The sequence below is a fragment of the Mustela erminea genome, chromosome 12 (genome assembly GCF_009829155.1).
Source record: "Mustela erminea isolate mMusErm1 chromosome 12, mMusErm1.Pri, whole genome shotgun sequence".
Taxonomy (NCBI): domain Eukaryota; kingdom Metazoa; phylum Chordata; class Mammalia; order Carnivora; family Mustelidae; genus Mustela; species Mustela erminea.
Window position 1 is genome coordinate 90,068,948 of NC_045625.1, and position 23,276 is coordinate 90,092,223.

Consider the following 23,276-nt stretch of genomic DNA (forward strand, 5'->3'; position numbering starts at 1 on the left):
TAAAACCGTCTGGGCTTGGTTTTTCTTTGTGTGAAGTTTTTGAAATTATTTAATTTCTTTACTTGTTATAGATCTGTTCAGATTTTTCTATTTCTTATTTTTTGGTAGTTTCTGTTTATGTAGTAATTTATTTCATCTTAGTATTTTTTTTGCATACTTTTCTTCATAGTATTTTCTTATCCTTTTTATTTCTATAAGGTTAGTTATAGTGTCCCTTTCTACTCTTTAATAATGTGAGTTTCTTCTTGGTTAGTCTAGCTAAAAATTTGCCAGTTTTCTTGATCTCTATTAAAGAACCAAATTTTGTTTTTTTATAGATTTTACTTATTTGAGAGAGACTGAGCAAAAGAGAGAGAGAGAAGGAACAGGGTGAGGGAGAGAGGAGTAGGGAGAAGCAGACTCACTGTTGAGCAGGGAACCCAGCAAGGGGCTGGATCCCTGAACTCCAGAGTCATGACTTTAGCCAAAGGCAAGCACTGAGCCACCCAGGCACTCCTGGGAAGAATCAAATTTTGGGTTTGTTGATTGACTCCATTATTTTTTGTCCTCTTTCTTTTGTTTATTTCCTCTCTACTCTTTTTTATTTCCTACTTTCTGCTTACTTGGGTTCATTTTATTCTTTTTCCCGTTACTTAGGGTGAAATGGTAGATTATTGATTTAAGTTTTCTTCTTTCTTTCTAAGAAGGTACTTTGTATGTTTTAGTTCTTTTTAATTTGTCGAGGTTTGTTTTATGACTTAGCATATGGTCCACTATGAAGAATATTCTTTTTTTAAAAAAATACATATATATATAATTTTTTATGAACATATAATGTATTTTTATCCCCAGGGGTACAGGTCTGTGAATCGCCAGGTTTACACACTTAAACAACACTCACCATAGCACACACCCTCCCCAGTTGTCCATAACCCCACCCCCTTCTCCCAAACCCCCTCCCCCCAGCAACCCTCAGTTTGTTTTGTGAGATTAAGATGAAGAATATTCTTTGTGCACTTGAGAAGAATGTGTATTCTGCTCTTGTTGGGCATCTACAGTGTTCTGTAGATGTCTGCTACAACGAGGTAGTTTATAGTATCCTTTAAGTCTTCTGTTTATTTGCTGGTCTGTTTGTTATTGAAAGTGGAATGCTGAAGTCTCCAGCTATTTCTGTTGCTCTGTGTATTGCTCTCTTCAGGTTTTCAGTTCTACTGTGTGTATTTTGGGGTTCTGTTCTTTTTCTTTTAAGGTTTTATTTGTTTGAGAGAAAGAGAAAGCACGAACAGGGGGAGGGGCAGAGGGAGAGGGAGAGGGAGAAGCGGACTCCCTGCTGAGCAGAGAGCCCAACACGGGCCTCCACCCCAGGACCCTGGGATCATGACCTGAGCTGAAGGTAGATGCTTAACCGACTGAGCCACCCAGGCGCCCTGGGGTTCTGTTCTTAGGTGTATGGATATTTAGTCATTATATCCTACTGGTGAATTGATTTCTAACCATTGTAAAATGTCCTTATTGTGTTTACAGTAATAATTTTTGTCTTACTCTATTCTATACAGTATATAGCCATCTTGGCTCTATTCAGGTTACTGCTTACTTGGTATCTATTTTGACATCTTTTTTTTCTTTCAGCCTGTGTCATTGACTCTAAAGTGTGGTTTTGTAGACAGCATATATTCAGGTCATTTTTAGATTCAAATGGAATCCAATTTATATTTTTCTTTATGCTTTTGGGTCCATTTTTAAAAAGTATTTATTTTTTTAGGGAAGTTTTAAGTTTACAGCAAACTAGAGAGGAAGGGACGGACATTACCCATATATCCCCTGCCCACACACATGCACATGTGATCAACCTCACGCACCAGAATGGTTCCTTCGTTACCAGTGATGAACCTACATTGACACCTCATGGTTACCCAGACTGCTTACCTTAGAGATCACTCTTAATGTTCTGTGGATTTGGACATCCTGTAGATTTGGACAAATACATAATGACTTTATCCATCATTATAATACTCAGAACATTTTCACTGCCCTAAAAATCTGTGCTCTGCCTATTAATCGCTCCCTCCTTCCCCCAGCCCCACTGATCTTTTTATTGCCTCTGTAGTTTTGCCTCTTTCGGAATGTCATATATTTAAGTCATATATCATGTAGCCTTTTCAGATTGGCTTCTTTTACTTAGTGACAGGTTTTTAAGATTTCTCTGTCTTTTCATGGCTTGGTAGCTCACTTTTTTTAGTGCTGAATAATACTGTATTATTTTAACGTACCATAGTTTATCTATTCACCCATTGAAGAGAATCTTAGCTGCTTCCAAGTTTTATGAATAAAGCTGCTGTGAACATCTATGTGCAAGTTTTTGTGTGGACATAGTTTTCAACTCCTTTGGAAAAATAGAAATGCAATTGCTGGATTGTAGAGTATATTTAGTTTTCTAAGAAACCACCAAACTGCCTTCCAAAGTGACTGTACCAGTCTGCATTCTCACCCACAGTGTATGAGAATTCCTGTCGGCTCCACATCCTCATCAGCATTTGGTGTTGTCTTTGCTCCACAGTTTTGTTGTTCCAGTAGGTGTGAAGCTGTATCTCAGTGTTTTCATTTGCATCTTGGTGGCATATTATGTGAAGCATCTTTCCACATGCTTATTTTCCATCTGTATATCTTCTTTGGTGAGGTGTCTGTTACGGTCTTGGGCCCATTTCTGCAATTAGGTTGTTTGTTCTCTTACTGTTGAATTTTAAGAGGGTTTTTTTGTATATTTTGGATAACAAGTCATTATCAGATTTGTCTTTTGCAAATATTTTCTCCCAGTCTCTGGCTTATCTTCTCATTCTCTTGACATTGTCTTTGCAGAGCAGAATTTTTAAATCAAGTCCAGCTTATTAATTATTTTCTTCATAGGTTGTGCCTTTGGTGTTGTATCTAAATGGGCATCACTACACCCAGGGTCATCACGGTTTCTCCTGGGTTACCTTCTAGGAGATTTGCAGTCTTACATTTTATGGTTAAGTCTGCCATCCATTTGAGTTAATTTTCATCAAGAGCGTAAGGTCTGTGTCTAGTTTATTTTTTATGTGGGTGTCTAGTTGTTCCAGCACCATTTGTTGAAGAGACTGTCTTTGCTCCATTGTGTTGCTTTTGTCTTTGATCATTTGACTTTGTTTATGCGGGTTTATTTCTGGGCTCTCTGTTCTACAAACCTATATTTTTGTGCTTTGGCCAATTCTACACTTGGTTACTGTAGTTTTGTAGTAAGTCTTGAAGTTGGTTAGTGTCAGTCCTCCAGCTTTGTTCTCCTTAAGTATCCTGTTGGCCGTTCTAGGTCTTTCCCCTCTCCATAGGAATTTCAGAATCATTTTAATGATGCCTATAAAAGAACTTGAACTACCTTTAATTGAAAAAATTTTTTAAATAATATGTCATAGAAATGTATTTAAATGTGAACATAATTATGTATCCACAATATTTATATACTTAGTAAAAGGAATAATTAACAAATATTTGTTGGTTGAGATTCCAAATTATGCTGTCCAAAATGGTGTGGTATCTGGTGCTTGACCCAAAAGTGGCTGCTGTAGGGAGTCTTTCTTCCTGCTGATCCCACCTGCAGAGCAGTGACCTGATTCCAGGTGATCACTTGGTCCAAAATAGGATTTGGGGAGCAACATTAATACCCAGGACTCACCCAGGAATATGAAGCTTTTTCTAGGTTTGATTGATGATGTGGGGCTTCTTAATGCATTCTGGGATTTTGTGAGGATCGACTAAGGAATTGTAAAAGGCAGGTTTTATTATTTGCCAGCTGAAGAGAACCCAGGAGACACACCTTCACAGTGACCTGTATGAACATTGGCTGTTAGTTAAATGCGAATGGCTTGCCTAATACAGCAGTTCTCAAAGCTTCACTGGAAACCAGGTAGAAATGCAGATTCTCAGCCCCACCTAGACCTACTAAGTGGAAATTCTGTGAGTAAGGCCCAGCAGTCTGGTTTTTTAAGAAAACCCTTTTGATGGGTGTTGAATCAGTAACTGTTGACATCTTGATGAGTTCGAAGGATCTGTGGTGGTGACACTGATGTGGGGTGGGTTCAGACCTGTAGGAATGAGCCTCGGTGGCTGTGGGGAGAACACAGGGATGGTGGAAACCTTGCTTGCGAAAATCTGCTACACCTACTGTTAACATTTCACCCATTTGTTCTATCATAATGTGTTTTCTGAAGACTCTGAACCAAACAGCACAGTTTCTCTAAATGATGAAAAAGAAGATCCTGCTCTGGTGTTGTTTTTCCCTGATCTGTGATGAGTCTCCTGAGAGCCCAGGGGCCTTCCCTGAGGTGCATTCAAGGTGTGAGATCACAGAAGCGGGTGAAGTTCATAGCAAACTGTCAGACATCAGTATATTGAAGGCAGCCCTTAGTCCTTTCTGTGAGGACTTAGCTTGCTAGAAAGGCTGGAGTGATGTCAAGAAAGAAAAAGCATTTTTAAAAAATATTGCCTGCCTGCCCCCAGGGGTGATTTCAGGAGGAAAAGAATTTTATCTAGTTTCCTCATTTATTTTTGAGGTGCAGATTCAGAAGGGAGGATGTTTCCATTTAAAAGATATTTGCGGGGGGAGGGGGGTTTGCCTGGGTGGATCAGTTGGTTAAGCATCTGCCTTCAGCTTAGTTCTTGGTCCCAGGGTCCTGGGGTCGAGCCCTGTGTCGGGTCCCTGCTCAGGAGGGGTGTTAGCTTCTTCCTCTCCCTCTGCCCCTGCTCATATGCTCTCCGGCTTACTCTTTCTCTCAAGTAAATAAATAAAATCTTAAAAAAAGAAAAAAGAAATTTTTAAAAAAGAAAAATTGGGCTTTTTGTTTGTTTATTGTTTTTATTATTTTTTTTAAAGATTTTATTTATGTATTTGACAGACAGAGATCACAAGCAGGCAGAGAGGCAGGCAGAGAGAGAGGAGGAAGCAGGCTCCCCGCTGAGCAGAGAGCCCAATGCGGGACTCGATCCCAGGACCCTGAGATCATGACCTGAGCCGAAGGCAGAGGCTTTAACCACCCAGGAGCCCCTGTTTTTTTATTACATGTGGAATCGTAAAGATTCCTTAAGGACAAAAAACTAGTGTTTTATCAGGAAGCTAGGTTTTATAACACCCGAGCCACTAGGTAAATCTTTAGTCAGCCCTACATGATAAGGGGATGTAAGAGAATGGATAATTGGTATTAGGGAAGCCATCCTAAAGCAGAGAAAATCTGGGCAGAGTTGAAATTAAACAGACCCACCTCTCAATGAATTAGAAGGAGCACACATCTGTCAGGTTGAAGACCTGCAAGAAGTTGGAGATACACATATGATCAGAAACATTAAGATAAGGAACGTACCACTCCTTGCCTTCACATGGTGGTGCCGTCGTGTCATTCCGTGGTCTCAGCAAGAGCCTTGACATAGGGAAGGCATGCTTACTGCTTCCCCTTTGCAGATGAAAAGGCTGAGGTTGGGTGAGATTAAACAGTGGGGGTGGTAGCGGCAGCTGCCTGTGACTGAACAGGAATTTGTGTATTCCTTCCGCACCTTTTTACTGAGGACCTGCCGTGTGCCAGGCCCTGTTTTATACAGAAGCTGACAAAGTAGACAAAACTCTATGCCTTCCTGGAGCTGACATTCTGGTCATGGAAGGCAGACAATAAAAGGGATAAATCAGTAAATTATGTGCCATGTTAGGTGTGTTTTCTTCAAAAGTCCTGAGGGGCACAATGAAACAGGGAAGGGGAGCTGGTTTGAATTAGAAACAGGGTGGCTAGATGGGTTTTGAAGAGACGGGGAGCATGACCTGGCTGCAGTTAACAAGGACACTCTGGCTGCTCTGTTGAGGAGGGACTGAATTCCATTACGGTCAGGCCCAGAATGAGTCTGTGCGCGGGCTTGCAGGTCACCTTTGCAATGACTGTGGGCAGATGTGAGGCTTGGAGATGTTGGCAAATGTGCTTAAGGTCGTAGAGCTGGTAAGTGCCAACTGCTCTGTCCATGCGTGTGTGGATTCATGACCATACAGTCGGACCAGCTGCATTTTCTGTTAGGAGAAGGAGGAGGCCAAAATGTGTAAAGGAGGTTTGTTCTTGACTCTTGTCTTTGGGGCAGCAGTGACTTAAGATTTGGATAAAGGATTAACAAAGTGCACAAAGCAGAACAAATTTGAAAATCTTGCTGTGGATAGAGAGGCTTGGAAAGTTTCTTGCAAGCTAAGGAATTATCATGTAGCAGAGTTAAAATGCATACAGTGATACTGAAATTTCTTTTCTCCAGTTTGAGTCTTTCCTGTTGAGAGGCTGTGTGTGTGGTGGTGGAGAGCACAGATTCCGGAGTGAATGGTGTGAATTCAGAGCCCAGCTTTGCTATCTAACAGCTGTGTGACTGTAGGCAAATTATCTAACTTCTCTTTGCCTTCATTTTCTAATCCATAAAATAGGAATAATGTATGAAACTAACCACATTTTTAGCACATGGTTCAGCAGTCATACTCCGTGGTGTTCCCGTAAGAGCTGAAAGACCTATGCACACGACACCCGCGCGTGAGTATGCACGGCAGCTTCATTCACAACTGCAAAGCCTTGGAAGCAAGTTTGATGTCTTTCAGCAAGTGACTGGTAACTAAACTGTGATTCCTCTAGATAATAGACTATTATCCAGCACTAAGAAGAAATTGACTGCCAGGCCATGAAGATGTGTAGAAACCTTAAATACATATCACTAAGTGAAAGGTGCTAATCTGAAAAGGTGACATGCCATGATGCCACTAATTTGACATTCTGGAAAAGGCCAATCTGTGGAGACAGTGAACAGATCAGGAGTTGTTGGCTTGGGACAGAGAAGGGGGTGACTGAGCAGCAGAAATTCTCTGTGTGATCCTGTGATGGCAGGTGCATGTCCTTATACATTTATCCACATCCCATAGAGTTCCAGCACCAAGAGTGCTCCCTAAGGTGAACTGCGGACTGTGGGTGATGACGAATGTGTCTGCGTGGGCTCATCCGCTGTGTCCAGTGTGCTGGCGGGTGCGGGGCTTGATGGTGAGGGGGTCTGTGCGTGTTGGGGTGGGACAAAGGGTACAGAGGAATCCTCTGTACTTTCCACTTAGTTTTGCTATGAACCTAAAACTGCTCTAAAAATACACTGTCTGTTTTCTTTTTTAATTGGAATAATAGTAGTACTCCGCACACGGCGGTGTGGTGAGGATTGAGTAAGGCAAAGAAGGGACTTGGAACACTGCCTGGCATGGAGTAAGCTTATGTGTTTTAGTTATTATTAATGTATTATTTGTGGACATAAAAGTATATAGCTTTCGTAAGTTCACTCACATACTTGGAGATCTCTATTTTTCCCACACAAACTTAAATTTTTCAACCTCAAATTCTTCTACCACGATTGCCATGTAAAAAGCAATCCCGTTGGCCTGTATCTTTAATGTGGGCAGAGGGCCTCTTGCAGCGGGAGGAGGTGGAGGGCAGGTTGACTCCTTCCCAGATGTCCCACTCAGACATCTTGAGCCCGATGGCCGCGGAGCGCAGTGATCTGCACACCGCGGAAGGAGGGCCTCCCTGCAGGCACGTCTAGCACGGTCCCCACCCGCTACGCCCAAAAGTACACGTGCAGGCTTCTTGTCTGGAAGGGGGAAGGGAAGGCAGTGTCCTCAGAACTCTTCAGGTCACTGCAGAGCCTGTCTCTCGTGTGAAATGGCTTTTTTATGAAGGAGAACATTCTTTTGGTCAGACTCTTACTTCGTGATGACTCTACAGTATGAGTGATCGTCCATTCCTGTTCTGAGTTTTAAGTATTGGGTACTAATTAGTGAGCCTGTGATTAATCCTAAATGTTGAGTCATTTTGAGGAACATCTTGGGATGAAAGCAAATTGTAGGATAGAGCGAGCAAAATATCTGTCATTAGCAGCAGGAAATGAAATTAAAGATGACCGTGCAGTGAAATCACAGGATCACTGTCCGAACCCCGTTTCTCCTGACTCTGCAAGCAGGCACACGAAATGCAGCCAGTTGTGAATGAAGCTGATGTTTCGTAAATCTTCCCGAGAAAGTCAGCCATTACTAACTATCAGCAGGACTGTTTTCTGGGTAGTCAAGGGACTACTTTACAGTCTTACAAAATACTCTGATGCTGGTTTGCAAATTAAAATAACAGTAATATATTGGATACGTGTATGCCAGACATTGTGCTAGAAATACACACGCAATTGTTCTTTATCCTCACAAGAAGCTGAGAAGGATACGATAATCCTCATTTTACAGAAAAGAAAATTGAAGCTCAAAATGGTTCATACGGCTGGCAATGAACAGAGTCAAGGTTTAAACGCAGAACTTCTGACTGTACGATACGGCTGTAGCCTAGCGGAACCACGTGTACTCGGTCCGTTACCCAGAGCTGGGCGACACATCCCTGCTTTTCGCAGAGTCAATGCGCAGAGAACACTTGCAGACTTCCTGTGGATGCCAGTTATGCAGAGAAGGCCAGGGGGGTTCTGCTTCCAACCACAGGGAAATCACAGAGACCAGGGTTACACTTTCGCCTTAAACAACTAGAAAACCAGATAAAATATATGAAAATGGGGTTTTGCACAGTGGAAAGCAGGCAACTTAGGACAGTGATCCCTGAGAGGAGAGAAGAGACATGGTGAGCCCCGGACTGCACTGTCTGCCTCCCTGGAAGCAGTTTGCACTGCCGCGTGGGAGGACACCTAGAAGGAGCCTCAGATGCGCCGAGAGCCAGGGTGAGATGAAGGGCACCGGGGAGAAGAGGGTGGCACCGGGAGGGCCGTGGACGCACGCGGAGGGCCTGCAGTCTCCGCCGGCCTTGGAGTTTGACTGAGGGCTGGTCTGTGCACACTACCCAAGGCCGGGGACAGACGCAGGGAAGAGTGGACAGTCCCATTCTCAGGGCTCTCAGAGGGGTGGAAGTGGCTCATGTTCCCACCAGCCAGAGAAGAAAGGCCTCGTGGTCCGCAGAGAGGCAGGTAGAAGCCTCGGAAAGATGTCCCGTTAGTGATGGGACTAAATCAGCTTACAGGGAAGGCTGCTGTCGAGCTGCCGTGCCACACTGGCCGCAGAGTTAGTCTGAGGAGACAAGGGAGAGAGTCAGTGGTCGAGGTCTGCTGGCTGAAGAGTGGGGGTTTCCTGGAGGAAGCTGGAACGGGCCGTGGGACAGGAGTGGGGACTGGCGCTTGGTCAAAGCGGAGGGCTGTTTACTGTGTCGGGCAGCGGAGCTGGGGGGCTGCGACACTGTTTAGATCAAAGCCGGTGGTGACACCTGCAAGGAGTAGGAAGAGGAGCCCGCACTGATGCTTTCGAGTTGTTTTAACTCGGAGACTTTGAAAGGTCTGGAAGTCCCGTTTCCCAAACCGATGTTTATGAGATGTCACAGATCTTTGAAAATGAATAGTTTAACTCTAAGCATATATTAACTCTCAGGTAATTAGACCATTAAAGAAAAATCCATTTTTCCACTGCTTTTCTTAGTGTAGAAGAATTACTGTTTCATAAAAAGCATGTATTCGTGTTATTTTATTAAATTAAAATTTAATATTTAAACAATACAAATGTAAATGCTTTACAAATAAACATAGCTTTTACTATTTTTAAGATGACTTTTATAGTAGTATAGTCACATTTGGATACATATGATTTTTTATTTAATATTTTATTTATTTATTTGACAGAGAGAGAGAGAGATCACAAGCAGGCAGAGCGGCAGGCAGAGGGAGAAAGAGAGGGAAGCGGGCTCCCTGCTGAGCAGAGAGCCTGATGTGGGGCTGGATCTCAGGACCCTGAGATCATGACCTGAGCCGAAGGCAGAGGTTTAACCCACTGAGCCACCCAGGCTCCTCTACATATGATACTCTTTGAAGATGGGCCATCTTTAATTTTGTAGATTAACTATTATGTTTTAGCAATACTGTCAGCCTGCAACAAAGGGATAGCATTTATCTATTATTAAATTATTAAATTGGGATTTACATGTTACTTTGGAGAAACTCTCCTTTTTAAAAAAAATATATATTTTTTTATTTTTATTTTATTTTTAAAAAGATTTTATTTATTTATTTGACACAGAGAGAGAGAGATCACAAGTAGGCAGAGAGGCAGGCAGAGAGAAGGTGGGGAAGCAGGCTCCCCGCTGAGCAGAGAGCCCGATGCGGGGCTCCATCCAAGAACCCCGAGATCATGACCTGAGCCCGAAGGCAGAGGCTTAACCCACTGAGCCACCTAGGTGCCCCTCTTTTTTTTTTTTTTAAGATTTTATTTATTTGTCAAAGAGAGAACAAGCAGGGGGAGTGGCAGGCAGAAGCAGGCTCCCCACTGAGCAATAAGCCTGATGTGGGACTCGATCCCAGGACCCTGACTGTGATCATGACCTGAGCTAAAGGCAGATACTTAACTGACTGAGCCACCAGGTGCCCTAGTAAGTTTTAAATTTTAATTCCAATAGTTAACACACAGTGTTATATTAGTTTCAAGTGTACAATACAGTGATTCAACACTTCCATGCATCACCCAGTGCTCATCATGACAAGGGCAGTCCTTACTCCCCATCACCTGTTTCCCCATCCCTCCCCCATGTCCCCTCGGTACCACCAGCATGATGTCTGTAGTTAAGAGACTGTTTCTTGGTTTGTCTCTCTCTTTTTCTTTGCTCTTTGTTTCTTAATTTCGGCACAAGATCGCATTCTTTTTAATGGCTGGATAGTACTCCACCGTGTGTGTGTGTGTGTGTGTTCGTAAATGAACATCCCGTAGGCAAACTCTCAGAAGCTACTCTTTTTTTTTTTTCCCCAACAGACTACCATGCCTGCAGGAATCGTACCTGGAAATGAAGAACCGTATTCCACTTTAGTGAGTAGCAGTGCATATGCTGCAAACATGAAAGGTGAGAGTGCTTTGACACACTTGTTGCCTCTTTGTGCAAAGCGCCATCTAATACAATGGTGTGAGTAGACATGACAGAAGGCTCGAGGCCTTATACTGGGAACCCAAGTGCAGCTGCTGTTTATGGCTTTTGTTTATTTCTGCCTCCCTGTTTTGACCTGTTGGAATTCCTTTTCAAAATCTGGAATAACGGGTCTCTTGAGAAGGAATGTTGCAGTGTCTCCTGCATCGTCCTCTCAGACTGAAATGATCTGTTCCTGTCATCCAGCACCTCCTTGTGAGTCACGCTTTCCTTTCTTTCCTCTCTCCTTCCTCGCAAATGTCACTAGACGCCCGTTCAGAGGCGTGGAACCCTGTGCCTCCCGGTCTGTTTTCTCTCCTCTGCCCCATCCCGGGGTTTTGGTCTTTTCATGGTAGCCCCGGGAAGGGAGGGTGCTGACTGGGGCTCTTGCTGCCACACGTGCCCTCACTCCTTCGCGCTGCCACAGGTGCTAAACTGGGGGCACACCCTGACTTCCTGCCACGTTGGCCCCGCTTGTCCTGCTGCTACCACCCACCAGCAGTGAGCCAGATGTTGAGTCATTTTTCTTGGCAGTGCCCTTTGCATGATTTTCCTGCTGCCTCCTCTAGGTTTTCGCTGTTCACTTCAGTGTTCCTGTGCAGGGAACTTTGACGGACTGACCCCCGAAGTGGCATTAGATGATGTGAGGATCTGAAGATAGTAACTGGCACTGGGTGGCTTGTGCTCTTGTAAAAATCCAGCCACGAGGGACGCCTGGGTGGCTCAGTTGGTTAAGCAGCTGCCTTCGGCTCAGGTCATGATCCCAGCGTCCTGGGTTCGAGTCCCACATCGGGCTCCTTGCTCGGCAGGGAGCCTGCTTCTCCCTCTGTCTCTGCTGCCACTCTGTCTGCCTGTGCTCGCTCTCGCTCCCTCTCTCTCTCTGACAAATAAATAAAATCTTTAAAAAAAAAAAAAAAAAAAAAAATCCAGCCACGCCACCAGGGGGAGCTGTCGTTTTACCAGGAAAAGGAGTGTCTCCTGAGACCTTGCCCAAATGCCAGGTCCTCGCAGGTCCTCCTTCATCTGTCCCTGCTGTGCCTGACTCTGGGGGCACCAGGGCGGCTGTTGACTGCCTTTTGTGGACAGCGTCTGTGTGTCAGCTTCCGTGGTTTGAGAAGGAAGCACTGTCTAAAACCAGTGCAGGAACAGTGCCGACTTGCTGCTTCCTTGGTAGAGTGATGTGTTTTCTCCTAAGGGACTCTCCAGCTAGCGAGCCTAACAGTCAGACAAACCTTTCCGCCTCTCCCTTCTTCTGTTGAAATGTCCCCTCTTAGCCGGGGTTTCCCACCAGGGATTCTCTTGGCTTCTGAAGCAGGGAAGTCTTCAGTGTACAGGAGAGCGCCGGGTGCAGCAGACAGCATCCCTGCATCCCCCTATGGCATCCAGTCGTGCCCCAGACTGCAGTGACCGCCAGCGAGCCTGACACGCTTCCAGATGCCCAGGGAGGGCTGTACGGCCTGGGTGCGGTCCTCTCACTGAGCCGTTTTACCTTTCCTAAAACCGTCTTTGTCATTGAAATTTTTCCCATTGTATTCATGTAGCAAATTTTTAATTAGGAAAAATCTGAAAAAATAAGAAACTTTACATCTAACTTTTTTTTTAAAATATTTTATTTGTTTATTTGACAGACAAATCACAAGTAGGCAGACAGGCGGGGGGGGGGGGGGGGGCGGGGGGAGGAGCAAGCTCCCCGCCTAGCAGAGAGCCCAATGCAGGGCTGGATCCCAGGAGCCCAGGATCATGACCTGAGCTGAAGGCAGAGGCTTAACCCACTGAGCCACCCAGGCACCCCTGCATCTAACTTTTTTAGAGTGAGTCTCCTCTATAAAGGTAGTCAGTTATACTCTATTGGGTTAACATTGGGATGGGAAGTATTTTGTTATTATTGGCTAATGAATCATGGGGAAATTAGGGGATATGTAAGTAAAGTTTTTAAATTATTTGTAAAGGAAAGTGGAAAACTCAGCAGGAACTATCTTTGGAATGAGACAAACCTAGATTTAAATCTTGGTTCTACTTTTCGAAAAAAATATTGCGGGGAGGCAGAATTTCAAACATTCATGAAACTATATAGAATACTATATGTGGAGGTCCTGATCTTTTTGGAGGTACCACCCCCACACGTGGGTGCCATCCCCCATGGAGGTGCCACCCTGCCACCGAGGTCCCCTTCCCTCCCATGTGCCGTCTCCCAGCTTTAACATTTCTGCTCACTCACTTCCTCCCCTCCTTTCCCGACTTCCTATTACTTCATTTCATTCCTTAACCATATCACCATTACCATAATTTTAAAAATTTAACACTTGCTCAGCATTATCAGTATCTAAACATTGCGCAAATTTCTCTCTCATAGATGTGTGTGTTTTTGTTCACATCAGACCCCAATAGAAGTCAGTATTTTAGAATTGGTTGGTATGTATCTGACATCTCTCTTGCATGAGGGTTTCTCACTCTTTCCTTTAATTTATTTGTTAAAGAAACCAGGGTTTTTTTGCCCTATGGAGTTTGCCACAATCTGTATTTTGTTGATTATATTCACACGTTGTTTCCTATAAACTGAACTGGCAGAGGGACATAGAGTCTAATCAAGTTTTCTTCACTTACAAGAGTCTAATCAAGTTTTCTTTACTTACAACCATATTTGATGAAAGGTCTGTATTCTTCCATCAGAATGCCCGTGGTGTCTGGTTGTCTCTCTTGTGACGTTAGTTCTTTTGAAATAATTTCAAACTCACAGAAAAGCATAAAAAAATTTCCCATATACTGTTTACCCAGAGACCCTCATTCAAGTTTTATAAACTGTCCCAATAATATCCTTTAATAGCAACAGGACACTTGTCATGTGTTTTCAGTTCCTTGCAGTGATCGGATGCTGCTGGTTCTCTCTGGACCTTCAGGAAAATTCCAGGCCAGTTCTGTTGCGGTATGTTGCTCACTTGGCGTTTGTCGGCTCTTACACTGTAGTAACATTAAGATCATACATTTTTGGCAGAAACATCCCAGAAGTGATCTCGCTGCATCCCATCGGGAGACCCAGATGGTCCCTGGAGGTGTTAAGTTTGATCACTCAGAACAGTGGCGTCTGCTGAGATTTATGCGTTAGGAATCGTGCTTTTTCGCTCACAGCTCCTATTTTGTGGCAAGGTCTTGGAGAGTGTCACCACCCCGCTTTGTCCAGCTCTTGCTCGGCGCTTTGAGGCTCCTCCTGAATTAACCATCCTGATGGTAGATCATGAAGTGGGGCGTTCCTGATTCTGGCATTGCTTCTGTGTGTCTCAGCCGGCACTTTCCTGTAGGGAGGAACTTTGTCCTCCCCTTTCTGGGTCCGGTTGTTTCTCCATTGCAGTGTGGATTTGTGTTCTGGTCAGGGAAATGGATCAGTTACTGTCGTTTGTTTTCATGTTCAGCTGTACCACACTTGGCCCGGAAGAGCCCCTCCCGGCAGAGCCGTCTCTGCGTGCCTGCTTCCTGGCCCAGCTCCCTGTCCTTTCCCTGTCCTAGCCCTGAAGTCACCTCTATCTGCAAGGAGCTCTGGTCCTTTCAGTGGGGAAACCCCAAATTTGCTCACTGCTGCAAGGACGTTGTAGTTGGCCGTGCTCCCTGGGGGACAGGGCTAGGAAGTGTGTGTTGGTGAGTGTACACAGATGTCTGCCTGCTTTTACATGTGTATTTGTTTGCATGTGGTGGAAACTCTGAGTTCGTTCTGGTACTTCCCATTCTCTTCCGACACTACACCATCGTCCTAGCCTTTCCCATTAGTAAGTTTATAACTCCCTTCTTCAGGAATGAGAAACCTCATTGTCATTAGCCCCAGCTTCCTTCTTTCCTCAGGCCTCCTTCTCTTGAGCAGTCTCCCAGCCCTGGATGGCCTGCCATGGCTTGCCTCAGCTCGCCCGCACAGTCTGCAGCCCGCCAGGCCGCGTGCCATACTCTGCGGCGGTTGACCCTTGGGCACATGGGGGTGGGGAGCACTGACTGCAGCGCGGATGCAAAGCCACAGATAGCTTCTGGCGGCCCAAGAACTTACCTACTAACAGCTGCCTGCTGACTGGGAGCCTTACTGATAACCACTGATTAACACACATTTTGTGTATCACATACTGTATTTTTATAATAAAGTGGAGAAAAAATATTAAGGAAATCACAGGGAAGAGAAAATACATTTACGACACTGCACTGTATTTACCCATAGACGTGCGTATAGGTGGACATGTGCAGTTCACACCTGAATCGCACAAGGGTCGCCTGTAGTTACCTTCCTTGTGTTGGGGCTGCCCTCTGGTACATGGCCCTCACTTAGGCCTGCCTCAGAGCTGTTTTTGTTTTGACTATGTATACACTTTTAATTAAAATTTTGAGATAATGGTACAGTCACATGCAATTGTCAGTCATAGTAAGGACCCTTCACTCAGTTCCCACGACTAGTAACATCTTGCAGATGCTCTAGTGCCATATCACAGCCAGGATGTCGATGTTATTTCAGTGAAGATACAGGACAGCACTTTGGGGGGCCCAGTCAGTTACGTGTCTGATTCTTGGCTTCAGCTCAGGTCATGGGATCGAACCCCATGTCGGGCTCTGTGCCGGGCGTGGAACCTGCTTGCAGTTCTCTCTCCCTCTCCCCCTGCCCCTGCCCCTGCCCCTGCTCGCTCATCACTCAGACATTCTCGCACCCTGTCTTTAGAAAAAAAGGATATGCAACCGCACTGTTGATACAAGGAGCCCTCCTGTTGCCCTTTTATTGCCGGACCCATTTCTGCCTGTGAGTCGGGCCCCTAACAAGTACTGTGACAGCAAAAGTACAATCAACACAAGAAAGAAAGAGATAAATCAGACTTCATCAAAATTTAAAACTTTTCTGCATCAAGAGATGCCATCAGCAGAAAGGAAAGTCGTTCTGCAGAATGGGAATGACTGTTTGCAAGTCACATATCCATCTAATTAGGGGCTAATTTCCAGAATATAAAGACAATCCTAGAACTCAGTGAGCAAACACAACCTGATCCAGAAATGACCGGAGTAGATGCTTCTCTGAAAGGACCCAGAGAGGTCCAATATGGACCTGAGAAGCTTATTTTAACCATTGTAGACATGCAGACCAAAACCACGATAAGATTCCACTGCCTACCCGTTTGGATGGCTGTTACCAAACAACCAGACCAGAAAGAACAATGTTGGGAAGTAGGTGGAGAAACCAGAGTCCTAGTATGTTGCTTGGCATAAATGGTGCAGCCACTGTGGAAAACAATATGGCAGTTTCTCAAAAAATTTAATAAAGAATTACTCCGGGGATGCCTGGGTGGCTCAGTCGGTTAAATGTCTGCCTTTAGTTCCAGTCATCCCAGGATCCTGGGATCAAGCCCCGTGTTGGGCTCCTTGCTGCGCAGGAAGCCTGTTTCTCCCTCTGCCTGCCTCTTCCCCTGGTTCTGCTCTCTCTCCCCACCCTTGCTGACAAATAAATAAAATCTTAAAAAAAAAAAAAGAAAGAAAGAAAAAAAGAAAACAAAAAAATAATTACTCCATGACCCAGCGGTTCTACTTCTGGGTATATACCGTAGGACAGAAAGTGGGGACTCACGCCAGTGTCTGTGCACCCACATTCATAGCACCATTCGCAATAGCCAAAAGTGGGAACCAGTGCACAGAGGCGGGCACATACGTGCAGTGGTTAGGATTCAGCTCAAAGAAGCCGGACGCCTGCTTCAGCGTGGTGGGACCTTGAGGACACTACGCCGAGTGAGATCAGCCAGACACAAAAGGATAAATACTACATGAGCCCACGTCTGTGAGGGACCCAAACGGTCAGATTCATAGGGACAGAAAGTGAAGGAGTGGGTGCCAGGTACTGGGTCGGGGAGAGATGGAGAGTTAGTATTTAATGGGGCCAGAGTTTGGGTTTAGGAAGATGAAAAAGTTCTGGAGATGGACGGTGGGGATGTACTCATAATGCCAGTTAAAGTACTGTACACTTAAACTTGGCTAAAATGGCCTATTTTAAATCATATATATTTTACCACAATTAACAAAAGGGAAAAGGAAGGCGCTTTCTCATCTTTTTCTTTTCCCTTTCTTTCCTGAACAAGTCAGTCCCAGGCCACGGGCAGGGCCACAGGAAGTAGGCACCCACACCAGTGGGTGAGCGAGGCTACAGTGCTGGAGGCCGGCAGAGTGAGCGGGACAGCCGTCATGAGGCCGCACGGGACGGTGGGTGTGCAAGGCTGGCCCCACTCGGGTGTTAGAGCCCTCAGGGTATCGGAACACAGGCAGGGCATCCACACAGGTCGTGGCAACAGCAGCCTGGCTGGGCTGTTAGAGCCCACATTGGAAGGGAATCCATATGGAGGAGGGGGCAACAGCAGTGTGGGGACATCAGTCACATAGAGGGGCCCAGTTAAAGGTGACGGTAGCAGGGTTCTCACCATTACAAAAAGATGGGGGGCCCGTGTTTGTTGGGTTGGAATTGGTAGTGTAGGGTGAACTCTTGGTTTTCTGTTTGTATGTATATGCGTGCGTGTAGAAATAAACATGGACGTGAACATGTGGAATGTGCGTGTGCGTGTCTACGGTGCACGTGTCCTTTAGCAGTGCCTGCTGAGGAGGGCTCCCGGCAGCAGCGTGCTCAGAGCCACGAGCACACCTGGTTCCCAGACTTCCTTCCCCGGGGCCATTCGGCCACGAACACCTGGGCTTCTTGGGTCTCATCATGCGGAAACAGATACATTCTGCAAAATAACGGGCCTGCACCCTTCGGGAGTCCAGGGAAGACCGAAGAGCTTGCTCTGGAGTGAATGAGTGAGACACGGGGCACCCAGTACAACATGTGGCTCTGACGGTGTGGCACGATTCACCATGAGGAGCTCTGAGACCATCAGGGAAGCTCGAGCGAGGGCTGAGGGACAGAGGAGACTGGTCACGTATCAGCCATCGTCTTCTGATTTGGGGGAGTCTAGAGGATGTCTTTATGGGAAATAAATGTTAAATTATTTGAAGTTAACAGGGCAGCGTGTCTGCATCTTATTCTCGGATGGTTCAAGAAAAAATATCTTTTTCTGTAAGTTTGAGATAGCTTCAAAATAGAGGGTAAATTCTTTTCCAAAAATTTTTTTAAACTAAACCAAATTGTCTAACCACATTGCATGCTGCTAAGTGGTCCACCAAGACAGAAACTCTCCGGAGGCCATCAGAGATCGTGGAGCAGTTGCCGGTGGGTGATGGAGGCAAGGACACGGGTTGGGCCGAGACAGGTGAGGTGCCAGTGGCCACTGCCGTCGCTGTTCAGAGGTGTTGCTGTGAAGGGGGACCAAGGGCTCTCTGAAGCAGGGGCTGCGGTGAGGGGCATGGAGACAATGGTGTATGCAGGAACGCTTGGACAGTTAAGAAGCTATAGCCCAGGGGCTCCTGGGTGGCTCAGTGGGTTAAAGCCTCTGCCTTCGGCTCAGGTCATGATCCCAGGGTCCTGGGATTGAGCCCCGCATCCGACTCTCTGCTCAGCGGGGAGCCTCCTTCCCCCACTCTCTGCCTGCCTCTCTGCCTACTTGTGATCTCTCTCTCTCTGTCAAATAAATAAAAATAAAATCTTAAAAAAAAACAAAAGAAGAAGAAGAAGAAGAAGCTATAGCCCAAGTAGGGCGAGTTGTGGAGAAGTTCTGTCATCAGATATTTGAAGATCTTGCAAAGTCAAAGAGATGCTTTGGTTTAGTTTTCGGAGGAAAGAAGAGCCAGTGTCTACAGAGCAAGGGGCTCTGACTAACGCGTTGAGCCATCCAGCAACGGAGTGGTTGGTGGCCTTGCATGAAATGAACTCCTGTCACAATCAGTGGCAAGCAGAAGCTGCTCCTGGAAGGGACTCCTCTGGTGACTTAGGGTTGAGGCCAGGTGGACCTCCAGCTCCCTCTGCACTCTTGGGCCCATGGTCACGGTCACCTGAGTTTGTTCAAATAGAAAGTTCCCATCCCTTTTCAAAATCTTGAGTCTAAGCAGAAATGACCGGTGCTTGGAGTTCTACATCTGCTCTTACCACCGTGTGTGGGGCTTAAGGAGGAAAAGACCGAGCTGGTGGGGTCCTCTCAGTGGGTTTCTTTGTTGCTTGCTGCACTTACCACAAGGGTAGACAGTCTCACGCTTGCAGTGACCAGGGAATCCCTTGGATCCTTAAACATGATTTTGAATTGGGGAAGGTCCGATTGCTGCCTGCAGTCAGGCCAGTGGCCATGAAGGTGTCAGGGCATGGAAGCCGGAGCACAGTGCCCTCCTCCTTTGTGCTTCCAGGGGCCCTTTGTGTGTTGTTGGTGACAGCAGCTTGGGGCGTATAGTTTTGGTCACCAGGATTATCCTTTGTATTATTTTCCTGCTTTTTCTTGGAGCCTGGTTTCTTTTTAGAGACCATATATTTGGAAGTGAGAAGGGTAAGCGCAGTAGCAGGGTAGCGCACCCATGAGTTTGCGTTCGTGGGACGGAGAAAGCGGGCATTTGTCTTCTTACGTATCTCGAAGACTGTGTTGTCAGAGGAGTGAGAAACAGTTGAGTTGTTAGCAGGTAAGTGGGAAGATAGCAGTAGTGTGGATTTGTGTGGACCACAGATAAACTTATAACTGTGGAGGGACAAGGAATTTAGGAAACTGACGTTCTTTCTGTAGCTGCCAGAAAAAATACTCTACCTTTTAAGTGTCTGCAAAAGCATGACCCTTCACAAAATTACTCTAACTCTGGAACACTCCATTTTATGTATCACAATATCACATGAGATAGGAATTAAAATAGTATTGTGGCTCCTGTTTATCTGAAGAGAAGGCCTCTATTTTTTTTTATCCTGCTGGTAATTTATGTATTAAAATGTTATTTGTAAGAGTCTGAACAACTCATCATTAGCAACCTGTAACTCATCCCAACTTAAATTTTATAGTGGATTTTTAGGTTGTTCTACAAATATGCTTTCTTAACGAATACAGAAAGACCAGTTTGGTACAAATATAATATCTTCTTTTCTGAGAATTTGAAAATAATCTCTTTAAAGTTATTTCATGATTGTTTTCTGGCAACTTTCTGTGAACAAAAACATGGTTTTCGAAGGCCACAAACTAAGGAGATGTGAGATTTTGGAGGTCAGGGAGATTGAAACAAAGCTTTTTGCCGATAGCTTTTCTCAATCCTTATTTTAATGCTATATTTCTCTATGAACTCAGGAAAAAAACCTGTGTTGAGTTTTTTAAAATATTACCTCTTTTAGCGTCTTTGTACATAGTTGTTGAAACCTGTAAAGACTCACCGATATGAAAATATGAGATTTGAAAATTCTGCTTGCAGCCACCTCAGCCCTAGGAATTTGCTGAAGAAGAAATTTGGATATGAAGATTTAGGTTCTGAGATGTTTAATGTCTTTTTTTTTTAAGATTTTTTTTTTTAATTTGACAGAGATCACAAGTAGGCAGAGAGGCAGGCGGAGAGAGAGAGAGAGAGAGGAGGAAGCAGACTCCCTGCTGAGCAGAGAGTCCAACACGGGGCTCGATCCCAGGACCCTGGGATCATGACCTGACCTGAAGGCAGAGGCTTTAACCCATTGAGCCACCCAGGCGCCCCTAATGTCTTATTTTTAAATAAGCTCATGGTTTATGGCCTAAATGTCCAATAGCAAGGGAACGAGGACATAAGTTCAGGTGCGCCCGCTGTGCGTGAGGGTCCTCGTGCGTCCATTAGAGGAGACTTGTGGGACGCAGGGCAAACGGGAAGGTGTGGCATCTGCTTCGAAAAGCAGGAAGACATGTTCACAGAAAGTCCACATGTCTGCAGACAGAGGCAGGAAGAGAGGTCAGTGCCGTCTTAGGGGTGGGACTAAAGGCATGCTTCCCTGTTGGAAAGCCACTTAGCATCAGTGAAAACTGGCTTTCAGAGGTGGATTTGGCCACAATTCGGGCATTTTGCCAGTGAGTAGTCTGGAGCCTAAGACTGGGTGACAGTCCTGCCATGGCTGGGGGAAGGAGGTGTCCATCCTGCCTGTCATGCCCATACCCGCAGGTGGACAGGGCTCCTCTTGAGCAGCAGGTGTGCCCCCGCACTCTTGAGTGAGGGGCGAGCACTCAAGGAGGGTACAGCTGCCTTTCAGACTCCTGTCCGCCTTTGGCGCCACTTCCCTGAAGACCTGCACTCGGGGTCCCTAAGCGTCCAGTGATGGAGTCCACGGAGTGGTTCTAGGTGTATGGGAGGTCAGCCCCGTGTTTAAGATTCTACAGCAGAAATTGTTCTTGAGATGATACATAGCCAGCCCTTCCTCAGCATCAGCACACAAGGCTGACTGCCATCAAATTTATTTTAATTCTTGGAGCCTTTGAGAGCAATGCCACTTGGGCCCTGCGCCGTGGACGTCCTTAGAGCTGCAGTCGTGGGGCATCTCCCACTCGCTGGTGGAGACTTTCCGGCCGCTGCCTTACATGCTTCTCAGCTCCACTGGAGCTCGCCTGCTGGGTTTCTCCACGGGCTGCGTGAACCAGCTTCAGACAGCTTGTTAGCGCCCTGGCTGCCATCTGTCCACTCCTGCACTGTCTCACACCTCGATTAAATCCATTCACACCGGCACTGTCCCAGCAGGCCCCTGGTCCCTGGCTCCCAGCCCATGAGCCCCCGCTCAGAGACTTGCTTGGAACTCCTGCCCCACATAGCAGATGCGGACCGCTGAGTTGGAGTACTCAGGGCCATCGGCCTCCAGGCACCTGCTTGCCCTCAGTGCGGCATCTTCTACTCCTCTCTCTCCTGTGAAGCTCTGTGGAAGCTTGGCTTTTTGGATTGTAACGTCAAAAAAATTGTTTTCCATCACAGTATGTGAACAAGGACATGCCCCAGGGCTCAGGTAGGAATTTAGGCACCAAATGAGCTTCTCTGTCTCTGTCTTATCTGACAGAGCCTGTTCAGTTGGGATTCCATTTTAAAGGGCAAGTGCTTACAGCGTTACTGATGATTAAAATAAAACTGAACAGACAAAAACGAGCCGTACCTGTGGCAGGAGGTTGTTTCTGTCTGCACATGGCTGAAACACTGTTTGGAGAGACTGAGAGAGACATGGAGACACAGAGACGGGGTGGGGCGAGCCTGACATTCACGAGGGCGGAGGCGGACGTCAGTGTTAGATTTTCTGTTCTTTGTGTCCTTTATCCTCGAGTCGCAGCCACCTCCTCATCCAGCTCCTGAGAAGAATGTGACACTTAGTGCATTTTTTCCACATGCCTCCACTAAGACATTCCTGAAGCTTCGTTTCCCGCACAGGCAGTGACAAAAGGCACAGAATTGCATCTTTGAGTGAGAGGCACGGCCGGAATCTGTGTTTTCACACTCTGAAGGCAAAAGTATGGCAGCCCGTGTCTTCTGATTGGATCAGCCCTACAGATGTCTTTATGTGTTCTGTCCAAGTATTTTTTAGAATAGTTCTGTCAGGAAAATCATAGGGGACTCTCTGGTTTTGAAGAACTGAGTGGTGTTTTAATACTGTTATGAGGTGTGCTACACATTCTGCTTCCTTACAGTTCACTTCCTGTCCACCCTGGTCCAGGCAGGAGTAGAAAGAGAAGTTTTTTCGGACTGTTCAGAGAATAGATATGAAAGGAATAACAGTTGAAACCTTTCAACATGTGTATAAAAGACACAGAATGTGTCATAAACACATTTTTCTAAATTCATTACAGTGCGTTACGTGTCATTCTTTGAGCTGGCAGATCTTTCAGCTGTGTATGAGAAACATAACAGAGTAGTTGCAATTTAGTATAATCTGTTTAAAATACATGCTCCTCCCTCTCTGAACAATCTGTCCAAAATGCAATCCATTCATGTGGGATTTCGCCTGTACAGCCCTGAGTGGGAATCAGTAGTTTCTTTGTTCGTCACTATGGAAACAAGTCAGCCTATCCCCGACGGCTGTCGGATCTCGCAGGCTGCCGCTGCCGCTGCCATCCCCTCGGCCGCAGCTCTTCCCGCTGGGAGCCCAGCCATGCAGGACCTGCCCCGGCGGTGCTCGGCCCTGCCCTTCCTCAGCGCCTTCTTCCAGGGCCGCCGGCACTCATCCTCGGACCCCATCCCGCAGCAGGGCCGGCGCGGCTCGGCCGCCCAGACGCTCTCCTCGGCCTCCCTCCAGGTGATGGTGGCAGTGGCCTCTGTCAGCTGTGCCGAAAGAAACCCAACTTGCCTCCAGAGAAAAAGTAAAAGCTTTTTTCCTCCTTAAAGATTCCCGCAGCTTTGAGTTTAAATTCAGGCTGTTGACAGTTAATTCTACATCGTACTTTTTACTGTCTGTTGTACTAAGAGCTCCAGTGGACATGTAATAGGAGATAAAGTGAT

The 23,276-nt window shown here is 45.9% G+C and overlaps 1 protein-coding gene across 7 annotated transcripts in view; it reads left to right on the forward strand.

The window, feature by feature from the left end:
- PTPDC1 (protein tyrosine phosphatase domain containing 1) overlaps positions 1–23,276 on the forward strand; it is a 53,408-nt gene that overhangs the window by 11,856 nt on the left and 18,276 nt on the right. For 3 of the 7 annotated variants that reach the window (XR_004277417.1, XR_004277418.1, XM_032307440.1), the window contains exon 1: positions 20,507–23,137. Coding sequence is in view for 5 of the 7 variants with exons in the window: in XM_032307440.1 (XP_032163331.1) it covers positions 22,756–23,137 (382 nt within the window). In the remaining 2 variants the exon portion in view is untranslated. Of the gene's footprint in view, positions 1–8,653; positions 8,746–10,810; positions 10,899–20,505; positions 23,138–23,276 lie in introns of those variants that run through there. The other 4 variants (XM_032307444.1, XM_032307443.1, XM_032307442.1 and 1 more) reach the window with 4 other exon arrangements.